Here is an 18,858-nt window from a genome sequence, read left to right on the forward strand (position 1 = left end):
TTTTTTTTTTTCCGTGGTGGCTGTTTTCGCGTTTATCGGTGAACCTTTCGCGTTTTCGTTCGCGCCATGCCTGGCTTACCTCCACGCGCACGCGCACACAGCTACTGGCATGTGATATTATGGAGGTGAAGGGTTGTCTGGATCATCCATCAGCTGAGGGATATAAAGATGCGATCAGGTCGATCAGCCCCTAGGATTTAAAGAATGTGAGGACAGTAACGTTTTCACGTAACATTTCGTTTAGGTGCCAAGGTTATCGTAGGCGTAAGGATAACAAAGGAGAACAAACAGCGAAAAGAAAACAAGTAACAAGAAAGTTGGAATCAAAGCTGTACCGAATATGCGTATGCAAATCATGAAGGAAATGAAGAAAACTAGTTCACAGGGTGTAAGTGCAGAGTGGTGCCAGAATTAGTTCAATCAGGCGAGTGAGGTGAGAGCTCCCAGGGAATTTAAGGCCAAGCAGAACTGTGCCTTGGAGTCGCATAAGACGTGCAGTGGCACAAAGTATACACATTGGGACCACCATGTGGATGTGGGGCAGAGACCAGCACACACACACACACACAACCAATTGGCATGGTCTGAAGGATACTCAGAATGTGTGTGTGTGTAATAAATAAAATATTTGCCGAGTATTTTATGCAGAGAATGAAAACGTCTTTCAGAAGAACAACAACTTTGGACAGCAGAAACAAGAAGAAATGGAATGGAAGAGTGTGGCAAGAATGCTCTCACAGCACAGGAGGATGATATCCATAACTACTCCATGGAACTGGGAAACAGTAAAAGGAAAGGAGCAGAACAGGCAGCAGGAGCCAGAGAGCTTGCTGTAGTTTACACCTTACATAAATCATTTGCAAAGGTGGCAGCTGAATACAGCAGCAGCTGGAAGTGTTGGGGCGTGTCATAACTTTGGCTTCGCATCGACTCCTTTGGGGCGGATTTGGCTCAACCAAAGGACTCGCAGGAAACAGTCAGCGAGAGGATGACGCCTTCTATTTTAGATCAAAACTTAAAGAAATGGAAAAAGTAATCAAAAAAAATACGATGTTCGTTGTACATTGGCCGTTATCCGTTAATCTTTATCCGCTTGCAGCTGACAGGCGACGACTTTGGCGTTTTCCCTCAGCCCTTTACATAATTTCCTTCAAGACAACTTTTCAGTATTTTTTCTTTTTCATTTTCATTCTTGTTTAATCTTTGGTATCAGGTGTTTTACACATAAGTTACAAAGTTATTGATGCACAATCTTTTGCCACTCTTTTTCGACTTACATATTATTTATGGCACAACAGGATATAGAGTAGCTACATGTATAGTTTGTCAGGCTGTAAGAACTATTAGATTAAGTGTTATTGAATTAAAATGCGTTGTGTTTAAAGCGGCGCCCAGGTGATCTCTGTGAACGTGATCTTGGCCTTTGAGGGAAGTCACACAAAAAACCACACATACACACGCAGATAGAACGGTTCATGTACACCAGTTTTCCATCAAAGAGTGAAAGATCTCAATCCTAAAACCAATTTGTGTTTATTTCTTGAAGCAGCTTGGACTTATGCTTAACAAGCTGCCAAACACTGTGAAATTGGCGCTTTAAGCGGACATCTTCAACCTCATAAGATAACCGAATAAGCTAAAGTGAAAGTCGCCGGCTAAGATTCCTGCACGTTTAATATCTTTCGTTTTTTTTTCAGTAACACTTTTTTTATAGTTTTTTTTTTGTTTTTGTGAGTTTAAGCATGCAAATGTATTATATATTGACATATCAAACTACATACTAAGTTTAATAACTCAAAACTCAAATATTCGGAGTTCAAAATACTTGATATTAAACATAAGAGTAGATAAAAAGCTACTTCTGGTTTCTAAATATAAAACAAAACAATAAACTAAATTTTTTTTTTCTCTAAATGTAGTTTAATTTAAGAAAAAAACAATTTTCATTACAAATTTAAGAAAAATAAATGATTTTATAGATTTTTAAAGAATAAGAAACTAAATAGCTAGGTTTAGTAGCAATATTGGCTATCCTTCTTAATAAATTATGTACAAGTAATTTCTCAATTGGCAGCCCTAATAAATAAATAATAATAAACTTTGCTCTGCAGCTTTGCAGGATATTTGCTATTAAAGCCCAAACATAATCAAAACCCCCTTTATGCAGGACAGCAATTATTTATGGTCTTGGACATGCGGACATGTGAGGGCGCTTTGCAGTTGTTGTTGCTGTTGTGGTTATTTCTGGTTGTTTGTCTTTAAGGAACAAATGTAGATGTTAAATCGCATCGCATCAAAGAAAGGAAACTTGGAACGGAACTAACTAACTATTTGCATACTCCATGTCACTGTTAAAAGATACAACAAACTATTGAACTACTCCTTACCCTCACAACTATTCTTAGCACTTCTGGTTCTCATGCGTGTGCTATTAATAATCAAAGGACAAGTTAAGATTCCAACTCAGAATCAGGCTGAAAGCTGGAAGTCAAAGACAAGGCAAATTCAAACAAATGAAATGACACCATAAAGCTGCTGACAACAAAGAGTCAGGATATATCCTCTGCCCTAACCACTCCCACCTTACCCCTGCAACTAATTTTCATTGCATCATTTAGGCGCTGCAGCTGCATACTTCTTCTCCTTTTTCTTCAGATCATCACATAGAGGCCGTAAAACGTTTCAAAATTGTTGCCAAATAGCCTTGGAACCATCAGATTTCCATGGGCCAAAAAACCACACACACATCACACACACCGTGGCACAGTGCCTCCTGAGAAGTCGAAGGGGAATAGAAAAAAAGGCTCGACCCGAAGGGCTTAAACAGTTGCAGGGTCTACAGACTGGCCAAGTGTTGAGTGCTATGCAGTAGGTTAACTAAGTGTATACACTGCAAAATACTTTTAACACATATGTGATATATGATTTTCCACACGAGGAAAATAAATTTTTAAAAAATAAATAAAAGCCTTGAATGATAGTAATTTGTGAATAAAATATATATATTGATGTTAATTTATTTTGTATTTTATCAAAAAAAAATGATAATAAGAAAAGTGAACAAAGTTATTTTTCCCAAATAAATGTTATTATTTTATATTAAACTTGCATTGCATTTTAAAGTAAATCAAGCCTTGAAGACGATAATTGTTAATTAAATATATATATTGATGTTTATTTATTTTATATTTTATCAAAAAAAAAATAATAATAATAAGAAAAGTGAACAAAGTTATTTTTTCCCAAATAAAATGTTATTCTTTCATATTAAAATTGTTCTAAATATATATAACTAGATTTTATTAAGTAAGCTTACAAAAAAACACTTTTATGAAATTTTTTAAAAGGTGAATTTAAAAAAATGGATAAAACCTAGGACTTTAAAGACATTAAATAATGGAACTAAGAACTAAATTTTACACTTTCAATAAATTAAAATTCTAATTTTTCAATAACGGGAATTATTTTAAAAGAAGTGATTGATAAATCTTGCTAAATTTAAAATAGTTTAGTAAAACCACTTTTTATTTGCTTACTTAAATTGAATTTTGTTCAAACTTAGAATCGTTTCTCTCAATTTGAGTCATAAGCATAAGAAACTGAGCAGAAGGCATCAAAGCAATGCCAGCTCAGTCAGGTTCCTCAGTCCGACAAGTTGAGTGTGAATGAATGTAGATGATATGAATGTGAATACAGGTCTGAATGGACGTGGAGGAAATGGGCAGCTTCAGACTCTGAAGCTGGCAAGGACAACAAGCAGCACAAGTAAAGGAAGTCTGCGGGAAAACAACAACAGAAAAATATGGAAGGAAGTTACTGAAGTGTAGTTAGAGGAGAGGAGAAGGCAGAGATGGGAAGGGAAGTGAAGAGAGCAGAAACAAATAACACAGAAAAGCATACGAAATGGCACTAGAGGAAATGTGTAGCAAACTGTGTGGGAGGTGGGCAAGAAGGGGGATGGAGTAGAGAGGTAGGAGGGTGGGTAGGGTCTCATATGTGTGGCCATGGCTCATGATGCTGCTGCCTAGCCAATTGCTGTCCTCTTCTGCTCCGTCCCACTGTCCCTTTCCCACTGTTCGACAGCTCAATAAATGGCAACGAGGGATGTATGTGGTGAAGTGAAGTGGCACTGCCTACAGTTCTTAACACACTGACTATGGCGACTTGGTTTCGACAGAAGACAGAAGGATGAGAGTGGCGAGTGGAGTCTGCTTGGTGTTGATTGCTGTAGGGGTTTTAAAACGTAGTTAGACGATAGGTCCGGGGAGGTGGCGCCACCAGATGAAACGACACCTTGGCACAGGTGTAGAGCACCCTGGAGTGTCGTCTCCGTTAGCCATATAATACCCCATGCGGCAATTTTCAATGGGTTATGCGAGGGCGACACATTTGCCACATTGCCACATGGCAGCAATTAGCTTGATTTCATTTTCATATGTGTGACAGAACTCACCTGATAAAAACTGTCCAGACTATGCAGCTCCTCATCATCATCATCATCCTCATCATCATCATCGTCGTCGTCAACATCATCATCGTATATCTCATCGGCTGAGACTAAGATCATCAACATCCTCCTCAATGTCAGCCACATTTTCAATTTCATTTTCTTCAGCTTCACATTTTCCTTTTTAGCTTCCTTTCAGCTGCAGCATTTATATTACCTATAAGATGAAGTAGAAGAAGAAGAAGAAGAAGCAGATGTAGATGTAGATGTAGACGTTAGTTTAGTATTTGTTGCAACATAGATGTGGCACGTTCTGGCAGAGACGCCGCTGGCTGCTGCTACTGCTGCTGCTGCTGCTGTTGTTGCTGCATGCCACGTGGTCCCCAGTTGCGGAATTTTGATTATGCTAAGCCCTTGGGTGCCATAATTCCATGCCCAAGCGCAAGCCCAGCTGACCCTAGCCCCACTCGTTCCTATCCTCATCCCTTCCCATTGAGTATTGCCTTAAGAGCAGAATTAAATAATAAAACAATGCGTGTCTGCAGAGTCTTTTGAATGCCAACAAAGTACAACTTTTTTGGTTTATATTAAATCAATCTGTCTCTCTCTCTCCTTCTTTCCTCACTCTCTTTCGCTGCCATTCTCATAATAGAAAACAGCTTTGGCCAAGAATCAAGCACGTGTTCTGTCAGCCTCATGGCTTGAGATCTGTTTCTTAGGTTTGAGTTTTAGGTTCCGTCTTGTCTACCGCAAAGAGTGCGCAATTCCTGGCGTTACCGCACCGTTTGACATACTTTGCTCTGGACATTCCATGGTAACAAATATCTGTGTGGCTGTTAGGTTACACAAGTTTGTGTGGGATTCAAATAAATCATCTCAGTTATGAGCGTCTGGAGTTATATTGTAATGGCGATTTGTCCAAATAAAGTGGCTAACGGGATATCTTGACTGAATTTCATAAAACAATGGCAACATCAAAACAAACAAAAAAAAAACCACAACAATATGACTTTGATATTGCTAAATTCAACCACCCCCCCTCAAGCCCCAAACATTATTTTTGAAGAGCAGATCAGTTCAACATTTTACAAGAAGAAACCCTCAACAAAATCAAAATCAAGACCCAAGCAAATAGGCAAAATTCCAAATTCTTTGACGAATAACAGGCAAACAAGACACACTGCAAGCAAATTACGTGCAACAACAACAGCAACAAGCAAGCTACAGCGCTCCATTTGAAGATCGGTCGTGGGAATAGGTGTCAAGAAATTCCTCTCTCCCCACTGCCAGACAAACAATACTCCCCCCACCGCCCACTTAATACTCACTTCACTTCATTTAATATATACAAAAAATACATACTTAAATGTTTCATGTTGTTTACAAAGCGATAATATCATGTATAACGTTTTATCACATATGCACTCGTACATACAAAAGCTCCCTTACACACACATACACACATATACATACACACATACACATACATCTGTGTACGAATAAGTCCCTGACGTTTATGTCCAAATAACAAAACTTCCAACACATTTTGTTGTCTAATTGTACGCAAACAAAACAACAATAAAATGAGCTAACTAATATAAAATCTATATAAATTTGTGTGTCTTTTAACCAAAAAAAAAAAAAAAAAGTAATAATAATAATAATAAATATTATAATTGACAAATCCCATAGCCCAGCTGAAATTGAAAAAGAAAAACCAAAATAATAGCCAAAGAACTCTGTTCCATTTGTAGTATTAACAACAATTTTAACTCTCTCTTTTTTCTCTTTTTAAAACCGTTCCACATCCACACACACAAACGAATACAACACACACATACACACACACCTATACTACAACTACAACAACATTGCATACTCCTGCTGTGTGTTTGGTCAACTGCAGTAGTCGGTAAACGTAAGTTCGATGGAGGTCACCAAAATCCGGCAGATGTTAAGCGACGTTACCAGAGCGGTTTGATAGGAAATGGCGGCAGTTGGGGCAGTTTACCGCTACCACAGCAACCCTTAGGCACAAATGGTGATCAGTGGTATATGGATACGTTTTCGGCATGGAGTTAAAACCACAACAACAACAACAACAGCAACAGCAACTGCAACAAACAGTTAATAATCATCCAACAACAACATGGATTTTAGAAGCACACCAAAACCAACAACAACAACAGCAACTACAGCATATATGTATCTATCTATACTTCAACTTTTCTAACTCAATTGAGAGCATCAAAAAACTTAAGAAAAAAAAAAGCAATAAATCCTTTATAAACATTTAGCAATTGGGCTTAACCCTTGAAAACATATAGATATATATACATATATATCAATTTTACTGCTTTGCACACACATCTCCCTCTCTCTCTCTCTTTCTCTTCTACCTATAAATCCGAAAAAAAATTATATATCTATAATGAATATAACAAACCGTAGATAAATAGACTTGCCGCAGCATTTTTGCAAACTTATTTTGTTTAAATCAAGCATAAAAAACAAGTATGAAATTAGATTGAGAATCATAAATAATTAGAGCATTTTTAATTGAAAATGTAAGCCCCTTTTTAAAATTCGAGAACTACGTACGTTTTTAACTTGAAAGTCGATACAATAATGAGCATATATAACAAAAAAAAAATAAAAATAAAAGAAACAAACAAAACTACAACTATATAATATATATTTATATCAATATACTGCAGTTAGGCTCTTATTGATTTTAAAACTTAAGCAAAACTTTTTTATACATAGAAAACTCATAAACCAAATTCAAAAGATGAAAAACAAAAAAACGTTATGACAAAATGAAATGAAATTAATTATATTAACATTTTACTACTATTTGTATAAACATGAATCAAATTGAAAATTCAATGGACTTAATTATGAGATGCACACAATAATAAAAATAATACTAACAAAATTATCCCCTCAATTGTAAATAAAAAAAAAATAAGGAAAAAGCTCTAATGAATTGATTCAAAACGAATTCAAATTGATAAAAAGTAATTCAAAAGCAAAGCTTAATGAAGAAACATTGACTGAAAATTATAAAAACAAAAAAAAAGAACAAGAAAAAACAATGCGAAAAAAATTTATAAAAATATTAACTAATTAAATTGGATACATAGAGAAGTGAGAGAACAAATAACTAATGCACAACAGCTGGCATTATTATATAATGTCTTGATAGCGGTGCAAGTTGGCAAGACTTTCCGATTTAATTGCAAACTAGTTTAGGTAACTTGAAATCAATTATGAGTAATAAACAAACAACAAAGTAGAGCTAAGAAATTGCACAAGAAAATGATAGAAATACAGCAAACAGCATCAGCTACAGAATCAGATACAGATACACTCAGAGCAGAAGTAAAAGCTGCTATCGATAAGCAACGAATTAGTAAGAAAAACAAACAAACAAACAAACACACACATCACATGCAGTCGAAATAAGCGATAATATTATAGGGAATTTAATAACGAAGAAATAACAAATTAATAATTAAACATAATTATATATGAAATCAATTAGCCAACGCGTCTAGCAGCAGCCCCCTTCCTTTATACAATTTAATTAACTCAAAACTAAACATTTACATAAATATTTGTTTTTGTTTTTAATGTTTTTTCTTGCTGGAAAAATGCTTCATAGCCAATTGAAACTGGTACCCTATATACTTACTTATATAGAGAGATATATATGCATATATAAGCATTATTTAACTGTAACTCCATGCCTATACAAAACAACAACAAACATCTAAACAAAAATCAACAATAACTTGCCTGATTTTTTTTCATGAGAAAATTTTGCAAAATTTTTATTTTTCGGTCATTGATTTTTTTTTTGCTAGATCTCAAGTAAAGCAAAAAGTTAAGTAAAAATAACTAAAATGTATAAACCATTAAATTAGTTTTAAACTAACAACAAACAAAACTTCCAATTTTTAACTCAAAAACGAAACGAAAACAAGAATACAAAAATGATAATGGTAAAGCTAAAAGATAAAGAAAGGTTAAGATGATGTTGGAAAACGGGCGTGTGTTTTTTATAAATAACGTATCTATAAACATTGTTCAGCAAGCGCCTAAAAAACGGAATATATGATATTTTAAAATTAGACACACTCGCAGATACAAATACAGACACACACAAACACACACACACACCAAGCAGTTGCCTAAAGTAAACACAAACAAAAATGAGAAAAAAAATACTTTTAAACTTGCGCAAAAATTTGCAACACCAGCAAAAAACTTTAATACATAATAATAAAAATAATAATGATACATATATTAACAAGAGAAAAAAACAAACAACAATAAGAACATTTACGACAAATTCTAAATGACCATAGTTAAGCTTAAATTTAGTACAACACTCACATATACAATCACACACACACACACACACCTAATAATTAGAGGTACACCCAGCAGCAAAGTGTGCGCCATTTTCTAACTACATAATCTAAAACAGTAAACAAATTTAAACAACAAAATTTTACTAAGTTTCGTTATGCATTTTTTTTACTTATATTAAAAATCAATTAAAATTTTTTTTATATTTAACACACACAAACAAATAGTATGAAATTTTAAATAAATTATCGAACGCCGCCGCAGCGTTTTATTATTTTTTTTGTTTATTTGCATGATAAATTTTTATTTTTGTCTTAAATAAATTTCGAAATTCTTTTGGTGACTTTAAAAAAAAAAAACCTGAACCCAATTCAAATTGCAAATATATATGTATACATATGCTTAATGATAAAGTTTTGTTTAATTTGATACTGTACTGATTTTATATTGTTTTAAATTTGTAATCTTATTTATAAGTCTTAATTGTTAATGTGTTTTTATTGTAAACTACAAAACAAATTGGCAACCTGTTAAACAATCCGTTCAAGTTTTAAAACAAAAAAAAATAATTAAAAATGAAAAACAAATATCTATAATACTAAACTGAGTTAATTATGTACCGTTGCTGCCTTTGCGGTCTTAATTAATTAATTGCATACTTTTTGGAAGTTTAAAAATTGTACTTTCGAAACTACTCCCCAACCCCCCTATATATTTGTGTTAATATGTATTGTAATTTGTAATTTTGTTTAATTTTTTTCGGGAAAGCAAAAACGTTTGGCAAAATTAGTTTATAATTTGAATAATTAGTTTTGTTTGTGCGCTTAAGTTTTCAATATTATGTTACATAAATATATATATAAACAACTATATATATTTATATATTTTATACTATATGAATATTAATTTTTAGCAAAATATTTTTACGACTAAACTTAAAGATCTAATGCTTAAAATAATTACCAAACTAATTTGTTTAGCTCTTTAATTGGTTTTAATTTGATCATTTTTTGTGTATTGTAAAGAAGCGCAAGCAAATTTCATTGACCTTTGAACCAGCTCTAATAATACATATATTACTTACATATTTTACCCCAACAATAATAACTGTATACGTGTGTAAATTGAATTTCAACAAATAAATCATAAATGCAACAACAACTAAAACATCAACAATAACAACAAATTGCAAACGGCGCGTGGAAACTGAGCAAAAGCAAATTATGAAAATTTCAAAACAAAAAAAGCAAAACAAACAACTTTACATGAATTGTGATGATGCAAAGGCAAGATTTAATCATAATTACTAAATCTATATATACATACATATATATAAAATATATCTTTCTCTTTATATATAAATATATATATATATATGAGTAAATAGTGTATATGTAGACGTAGACGTGTATAATCTAACTTTACTTTTAAACAGACTGCGTACGTATTAACAATTTTTAAAATTAATTTGTGTAAAATGTTTTAAGTTTTTGAAAAATTGGCAAATAAAGAAAACAATAAAAATTAATAAATCAAAAAAAAACATCGACGTAATTTGAAATATACTAATTAAAAGCGTTTGAACTATCAAATGCTACAAATCTTTTCCAAATTTATATTTTAAATTTTTCAGCAAATGTATTTTTAAGTATAATTTGAATGTATATTTCAAATTCACATTTAATTGGCTAATGCGCAGCTGTTTAGGAGACTCTACAGGAGATCTTTATCAGTCTACAATTCCGCAGAATAGGTTTTGAGAGAAAGGAGTTAAAAGTCAGTTTCCAGAGCAGGCTGTTGTTTTTATAATAAAATGTTTTAAAATCTTTTGATATGTTTTATCAGCTGCACAATCCACAAGATACTTTATTTATATTACCCATTACAATACTGTTTACTTATAATTTGTGTGTGTTTCAATATTGTTTTTAAATTAATTGTAACTGTTCTTTTTTTTACAACTCTATGAATAACAATTTTATAACGAACATCACAACAGAACACACGTATGTGAGGGACTTATATTAACCGTGAAAGTAACGTCGCCAATTATGAGAGAAAGTTAAGAGAAAATTCAGAACAAACGAATTAAAATGAATTATAGGAGGAGCAGCAGTAAAGGAAGCAAAACTTTAACGTCTTACAAAACAATTATTGTTAATGAAGAGAATAAAAGTGAGAAGCATATTGTACTAAAATATTTGATATACATACATTTGTTATTATTTGTAATACAAAAATTAAATAAAATTGCATCCAGATAATAAATAAACTATGCAAAACTTGACTCATTTTTCGCAAGAACGAATTGAACGAATAAAGAATAAAACAGATGAAATTTTTTTGTTTAATCAAGTTTATATATTTGTCAAGTTCTTAAAAACATTTACTGCGGGAAGACGATTTACTGCGATTGATGGTGCTGCGTCTTGTGGAGCTGCTCACACTAGTGGTGGTCATGTTATCCTCCAAAACTGTCTCATCGACACTGGTATCATCCGCGGGTATTTCCTCGTCGCTATTTGTCTCGTTCGCAAAGGAGCCGGCTGGCGTTCTGATTGCATCACCGTGCAAATCCTTGTTGTCCAAAATGCTAATGTGGAAGGCAGCGTGACACTTATTGGCAGCTAGCAAGGCTTTCACGCGAAACACCAGGGTTTCAAGTGTTTCCCGTAGACTGGGAATGTAACAAATGATGGCCGTGTTCTTAATCGACTTTGAATGGCAGCACAGATTATGCAGGAACTTGGTTACATTCTGCAGTTCCTGTAGAAACTTGACGAGGCGTTCGGGACTATCGCGCACAATGGTTTCAAGTACTGGAAGACCATGTTGTAGCAGCAGCTTTAAAAACAACTGCGAGTGCTTTAAGAACAGTGCAAAATTACGAGGTTGTTCCACCTTTTGAACAATGGCTAACAGTCCATTTAGTAAACTTATTGTCGACTCCCAAAGCTTGAAGCGATCGCCATCATTGTGTGTGTTACACTGACCGCTTAACGTGGTAATAAGAATCTCACACAAACCACGAAGCATCAGCGGAAAGTTGGCTCTAAAAATGTTTTAAATAAATAATAAAATTTGTATCACAGCATAAAATTACGAGTTCAAACTTACTTTTTAATATTGGGAAATGAATTTAAGGCCTTGTCTTTTTTGTTCAAGAGCCCGCACTCCTCGTTCAAGTCACTTAAAATGTTCTTTTGGCGCTCGTATGGAGAATCCTTCAGAAATCCCTTGACCAGCTCGTCTAGGTGAATGTTACACTGTGCGCCCTTCTCCATGCTACCCGTGTGATGATACCACTTACGTTTCAGCATTATAGTGCAGGTCTTACCTAAAATCAATTGTAAAATTAATCTCAGAAAGAAAACTGAGCAGTCAAAGTAAACACTTACGTATTTCCTCAGCTTGCTGGGCAGCGCGTTTGCCAGCATTCTCACCGGAGGAAGAGCTCAACTTGCGCAAACTTCTCAACAGACGCTGGAGCTGCACAGCTGTGCCAATAGTTAGCACCGATTTCTCGTACTTGAGGAAGTAATCAAAGACCTTGGTGGCAATATTTGCTACCGATTGCTTCTTGATTGTCTTTCGCTGTTCGGCTGGCAATGCATTACGCAATGAAGCTGTAAAGATAATGAATAATAATTATATTAAACATGTTCCAGATGATGTTTGACTTACATTGTAGCAGCTGTGCTTGCGACTTGTCACTCCACTCGTTCCATGAGAAGTACAAGGCAAATAAATGTATACAGAGACCAAAGCAGGTTTTCACGTAATTGAATTTATCCTTAAATAGATCCAAATTGCTGTGCACATTATTAACTTTTTCCAGCTGCTCATCAATATGGGAAGCCAGGGTTATCAACAGTGTACTGATTTCGCCCAGACACTCTTGCAAATCGCACATAAAATGCTCCGGTTTGGCCACATGTGACCTCAAGGAATCTGCTTCGTTTACGTCCTGATGTCCATTTACAACTGTACCCAACTTATGCACTAGATCTGTAAGTATAAAGCGCAATTCCAGCAATCCCAAGTGGGTGCCAACCTCTTCAGGCTCCAGTGGATGACTTAGAGTAAAGGGTTCCTCCTTCAACAATAGTAATATGCCCACATCAAGCTGTCTATAGCTCTCTAAGGGACCATATAAATGCTCAAAGTCTATTTTATATTTTATGGATTTGCAAGGAGCCAACTTGATGGTTAAATCTCCAAGTTTCGATTGGTTGCCCATCTGTTGATCCTCTGTTTCTTTGATAGATTCATTAATAGATTTTGCCTTGCCTGCCTGACGTTTGTCTCGCGATCCTTGCTGTACCATCGCCTGCTTGGGATTATTTAGAAACTGACAAGGTGGTGGCACAAAACCAACAGGTGCATGTGACAAAAGTAGCTTCAATCTTTGCTCAATGCAAATTAAATCGGCTAGACGCATTAAAACCCGCTTGCGAGTCGCGCCATGCTTCTGTGAGGCAAAGGCGCAAATTGTAACTCGTATCCAGTTCACAGTATGGAAGTAAATGTTTAAAATCTGCTTCTGCATTTCCTCATCATAATTGTCAAATATGGCCAAATAATTGGCATCATCAAAGAACGATGGCAGTATGATGGCACAGCCAAGTAGTGCGTTAATCACCTCCAGGCTGTACTGATAGCGTTGATTGTGCAGCACACTGACCAAGTTGAAAAGCGGCGCCAGCACATAAATCGAGTTAGAGGCGCTGAAAGTAAGAAATGTTAATAAAATGCTATACTAATTTATGCAATTATTGTAAGACTCACTTGCTATTTGGCGCCAGCACCAGCTCAGATATGTTAATGCCAATACTGAGCACTTCTGATTCGGTATTTACATTTGTTTCATCTAATTCATTAATGTTCTTCTGGTATTCCAGTTGAATGCCTCTGTAATAAGTATGTATTTTGTAATTTCAATAACCCTCTAGTATACTTCTCCTACTCACTTGATCGCACTCGCTTGATGCTCGCTGACAAAACTCTGTTGAAAGCGATAGGTCATTAGTTCGCACAGCCATATTAGAAACTTGTTATCCAGCATGTAAGCCGACTCGGCATTGTAATAGCGCACAGTCAGAACGCTGGCCAACTCATCATAGAACAATGCCAGCAATTCAGGTGAGTTGCGTATCGCTGACTGGGTGAGCACTAAAAGTGAAAAGTGGTTTTATACAGGAACCGTAATAATAATTAATAAAATCAAAATTAACGAAGGAAATTCATATAATTTGAATGCAGAATGGAAGTAAGTGCCAAAACATAATCAAAATGATATTCCGCTTCAAAATCGGCTGAGTTTTGATGAAGGTTTGAAGTTGATCACACTTTGGATCTAGCAACTTTTCAAGTCAAAATTTTTGTCCATTTTGGCATGATTTTTTACAAAAAAAATGAATTGTCTGAGAATCAAAATTAAAGTCTTGTTTTTTACTAAATACGATATAGAGAGTTCATTTAAATTAGGGAGTCAAAGCGGTAAGGCCAGAAACAACTACTGTGGTAATAAGTTGGGTTTTGTCCTTCCGGTATAACAGTTTAATATTGAAAAGCGTATTCCCTGATTATATAAGCCAAATTAAATACAAATGGCAATTGTAATGCCTTGCTTACTTATCAGGTTAGCTGCCTGCTTACTGCGTCCATCGGGCAATGAGGTAATGCTCTCCACGCTGGTTTGCAAGTCTTCGTTGTCCATTATTAATGTCTCAATCCTTGCCACAGCATCTATGAGCTGCACACAGCCAATGATGCCCTGCTTCTTGACATATTCACTGCAGTTGATCTGCTGCTTCTTGACCACCATTTCAATTTGATCCTGCAATGGCGCACATTTCGTCAGTTTGGGCTCGGGGAATGCAATGTGGCATAGTAGATCCATGGCGAGGCGTGTTTGTGGCAGCGTCAAGTCGCTTAAGCGATCGAGCAACGGCAGCAACAACATGGCACAATTCTGCACATGCTTTGGATTCTTGCGCTGCAGTTCCCGCATCAATATCAACGCCATCGTGGTCACATGTTGTGCCGACTTGTCAAAAGTCAGCTCCAGCAGTTTCTTCAGTATATTTTTTTGTATCGAGTTGCAAATTTTAAAGAGTATGCTGAAATAAAATAATGCAGGGAATATAATCGAAACAAATATAGGCTACTATTTCGGTTCCGGTACATCCCGAAATAAATATTTTGGTAAATGGTTTTATATCAGTTTTTTTCTCTCGGTTTCGGTATCAGTACCGGTACGAAACGGTACAATAAATCAATTTTGAAGCATTTAAAAATGTTAAGATGTCGTTTTATAATAAATATGACATCGAAATAAATAGCGAGACCAAGAGCAATAAAATGTTTTTAACGTATGGAAAATTGGATGATAGATGGCTTACGGTCCAAAAAATATAAAATAATCTAAATGATACAAATAATGCAGAATCAATTAAGAGGCCAAATCATGATCAAAATGACATTCCGCTTGAAAATCGGTTAATTTTTGATAAAGTTACGAGAGATCAAAATTTTTGAAAAAATGTCAAGGGGTGAGTATGGAAAATTGGATGATAGATAGCTTACAATCGAAAAAATATCAAATTTCCTACATGATAAAAATTTAAATGCAGAATCAATTTAGAGGCCAAATCACGATCAAAATGTCATTCCGCTTGAAAATCGGTTAATTTTTGATAAAGTTACGAGAGATCAAAATTTTTGAAAAAATGTCAAGGGGTGAGTATGGAAAATTGGATGATAGATAGCTTAGAATCGAAAAAATATTAAATTTTCTACATGATAAAAATTTAAATGCAGAATCAATTTAGAGGCCAAATTATGATTAAAATGACATTCCGCTTGAAAATCGGTTAATTTTTGATAAAGTTACGAGAGATCAAAATTTTTGAAAAAATGTCAAGGGGTAAGTATAGAAAATTGGATGATAGATAGCTTAGAATCGAAAAAAAATTAAATTTTCTACATGATAAAAATTTAAATGCAGAATCAATTTAGAGGCCAAATCATGATCAAAATGACATTCCGCTTGAAAATCGGTTAATTTTTGATAAAGTTACGAGAGATCAAAATTTTTGAAAAAATGTCAAGGGGTAAGTATAGAAAATTGGATGATAGATAGCTTAGAATCGAAAAAAAATTAAATTTTCTACATGATAAAAATTTAAATGCAGAATCAATTGAGAGGCCAAATCATGATTAAAATGACATTCCGCTTGAAAATCGGTTAATTTTTGATGAAGTTATGAGAGATCAAAGTTTTTGAAAAAATTTCAAGGGGTAAGTATGGAAAATTGGATGATAGATAGCTTAGAATCGAAAAATATTAAATTTTCTACATGATAAAAATTTAAATGCAGAATCAATTGAGAGGCCAAATCATGATCAAAATGACATTCCGCTTGAAAATCGGTTAATTTTTTATGAAGTTATGAGAGATCAAAGTTTTTGAAAAAATTTCAAGGGGTAAGTATGGAAAATTGGATGATATTGATAATTTCGGTAACGGTTTATGATCCTATAGTAACGGTTCCGGTGTAATTCCCTGAAATAAAGAGATCATCTAGAGGTAGTTTAATTTAATTAAATTTACCTATAGGCAGATTTGGCAAATTCAGCCACAATGCGATTCTTTTCGCGCACAAAGTCATGTAGTATGTGCATAAGAACACTAATATGTTGCTCCAAAATATGCGAAAAATTTGTTTTAGCTTCATCCAATATTTCCACGGTCATGTGTTCCAATTTAATTCGACGTCTCAGCTGGGAAAGTGCATAAAGTGTTTGTTAAAGTAATTATATTTTTATCTTTATATTAGATATAAATAATGTGCCTTTATTATCTATTGTCCTACTCACAAGATTCTCAATGTATAGCGTGTTATCCTCATTGATGTGTACAAGCAGCAGCATCATAATGAAATCAAAAGATCTGCAAAGATGTTTACAATTAAGAAACATTTCGAATACATAATTGATGAAATTATATAAGCACCCGAATTCAGTGGCGGGCAGGCCACCTATTGTACGCTGCCACATCTGATAGAAACGCTTGGAGCGCCTTAGACCCTGTTGCAGGAATCCAAATAATTCCAATTGAGATTGTTTGTCATTGGCAGTTGGCCGGACCATTTCCGTAGAGTCATTGTTACGTGCTCTATGCCGCCAATTAAAGACTTCACGCAGTGTGGAGACCAGCTAAAAATTGTTGACAACTTAATATATGTATTTCAATTTAGTATTAGATAATGCAAACCTCTCGCATAATTTCGTCTGTATCCTGATTCAGGCTATTAAGCAAGAGGCGAATCAGATGAGGTAGAATCTGTGCAGAAATTAAATATTAACAATAAAATAAAGTTATAAAAGTCTTCTTGTGCATACCACATTCGAGCAGCTGCTATCTTCCTTGATGAACTCCAATATCCGTTCTCGTAGCTTTCCCTGAGTTCTTGCACTTAGCGACAAGTTGCTCAACATTTGCACTGTGCCTAAATGAAATAGATCCTTGCTACTGGAGTAGTTAATGCTGAAATAGAAATCAATTTAGAAAAGTAAATCAGAAATCATTCATTGACTTACATGAGCAACTCCACGAAAACATCATGTTTGCTGGCATCTAAAACAAATTCAGCATTACTTATAATATCCAACTTGGAAGACTCTGAGCCATTGTTAAAGATCCGTTCAATGTGGCTGTAAATCTGATCGCTATGCGAAAGCGTTAAGTAGCGCAATTGGGCCAACATTAGAGGAAGCAATGGCAGACAACCAGGAATTGTCTGCACTCGATCCAGCTTAGAAATCTCCTCGATTTTGTTAAACAGCACCTCCAGGCAAGGCTCACGTAGAAAGTCAATCATTAGAAAGTTGATAAACATGCTGTTCTGAGACTGATACGCCTGCTCTTCTCCAGCGGTGTCTATGGTACATCCACTAAGCAATTTCTGTGCAATTTTCGATTTGGGCGCAAGGGCAACATTCAGTCCCGTCTTAAAGGTTTCAATATTATCGGGATACTTCGGGGAGCGCACAAGAATATCCCGGAGCTTAGAAACAATGGCAATATGATCACAGGATAGCACAAACGTGTCCCCATTATCTAGTTGCACTCCGGCATTTAGGAGCACCATCTCAAAGAAACTGTTTGGTTGGCGGGAACAGTTGATCTTCGAAGAGGACTGAGTGCGTCCAAGTGTAGCAGCCAATGCAATACTGTGCTGCGAGAGAAATCGCTGTGTTTGCTCCTGTGAAGCTGGTATTTTCTCCTCCTCACTCTCGGCGACAAATGCCTCGATTTCATCATCTGTTTTATCCACTGATGAAATGCGCTTTAAAAAGATTAACAATTTATTTACATCAACTTAATTACAAAAAAACGCAATCGCTTACAGGCACTTTATATGTTGTATTCTCGTCAATTGCATTGAGTGGCTTTTGGGGATTGGCGCGCTTCTTAAATTTTCGATACATATTAATACTCAGTAATTACAAAACGAGTTGGTTTAAATACAATTTTAGTGCGATCTTTTAAAAAGAATTCGCCGCGTACGTATGTTTTTTCGGCGCGGCGTTCTTATGGCGAGGGTTGCCCATCCAGTAAAATGTACGATCTGGCTAGATTTTTACTCAAAAAAAATAGGTAAATTTAAGAAAAGAGCATTTTTTATTTTTTAGCTAGAACTTTTTAAATTTTTGCAGAATTTTTGTTCGAATCTTGACGAATTTTTGATATTTTTTTAGAATTGACGTTATCGTTTGCTTTTGCGATACATAATTAATCGATAATTACCCGTAACAGCTACGCAGCGCCATCTTGTGTAATTGTCGTGACCACGTTACTCCTCATTTGCCATTGGCTCCTCACTTAACAGTTTCACAATATGCAAAACGGCAATTTAAATTTTTGGTTTTTTTTTTTTGGCAATATGGCTAACAATATTGTGTCCGGTCTGTTAAGGCGCCAACAGTTATTCGATTTGAGAAGCTAGCTAATGAAATCTTCAAAAATA

The 18,858-nt window shown here is 34.9% G+C and overlaps 2 protein-coding genes across 8 annotated transcripts in view; one reads left to right on the forward strand and one right to left on the reverse strand.

The window, feature by feature from the left end:
* Positions 1 to 7,769, forward strand: part of LOC117790601 (heterogeneous nuclear ribonucleoprotein R) — a 55,358-nt gene extending 47,589 nt beyond the window's left edge. For 3 of the 7 annotated variants that reach the window (XM_034630096.1, XM_034630095.1, XM_034630089.1), the window contains one exon: positions 6,354 to 7,769. In XM_034630096.1, the coding sequence (XP_034485987.1) occupies positions 6,354 to 6,529 (176 nt within the window). In that variant the 3' untranslated portion in view covers positions 6,530 to 7,769. The remainder of the gene's footprint in view (positions 1 to 6,353) is intronic. The other 4 variants (XM_034630090.1, XM_034630094.1, XM_034630091.1 and 1 more) reach the window with 2 other exon arrangements.
* Positions 7,770 to 10,783: 3,014 nt separating this feature from the next.
* On the reverse strand, positions 10,784 to 18,423 carry LOC117790596 (Fanconi anemia group D2 protein). The gene is made up of 14 exons (XM_034630083.1): positions 18,239 to 18,423; positions 17,429 to 18,177; positions 17,231 to 17,375; positions 17,103 to 17,171; positions 16,842 to 17,044; positions 16,706 to 16,778; positions 16,440 to 16,609; positions 14,459 to 14,946; positions 13,795 to 13,996; positions 13,613 to 13,735; positions 12,509 to 13,551; positions 12,223 to 12,450; positions 11,942 to 12,161; positions 10,784 to 11,876 (listed from the first exon to the last, which is right to left on the reverse strand). The coding sequence occupies exons 1-14, from the start codon at positions 18,317 to 18,319 to the stop codon at positions 11,201 to 11,203; spliced, it is 4,470 nt and encodes a 1,489-aa protein (XP_034485974.1). The 5' UTR covers positions 18,320 to 18,423; the 3' UTR covers positions 10,784 to 11,200.
* Between the last annotated feature and the right edge of the window lie 435 nt (positions 18,424 to 18,858).

This window comes from Drosophila innubila (assembly GCF_004354385.1).
Source record: "Drosophila innubila isolate TH190305 chromosome 3R unlocalized genomic scaffold, UK_Dinn_1.0 2_E_3R, whole genome shotgun sequence".
In the NCBI taxonomy this organism is placed as follows: Eukaryota; Metazoa; Arthropoda; class Insecta; order Diptera; family Drosophilidae; genus Drosophila; species Drosophila innubila.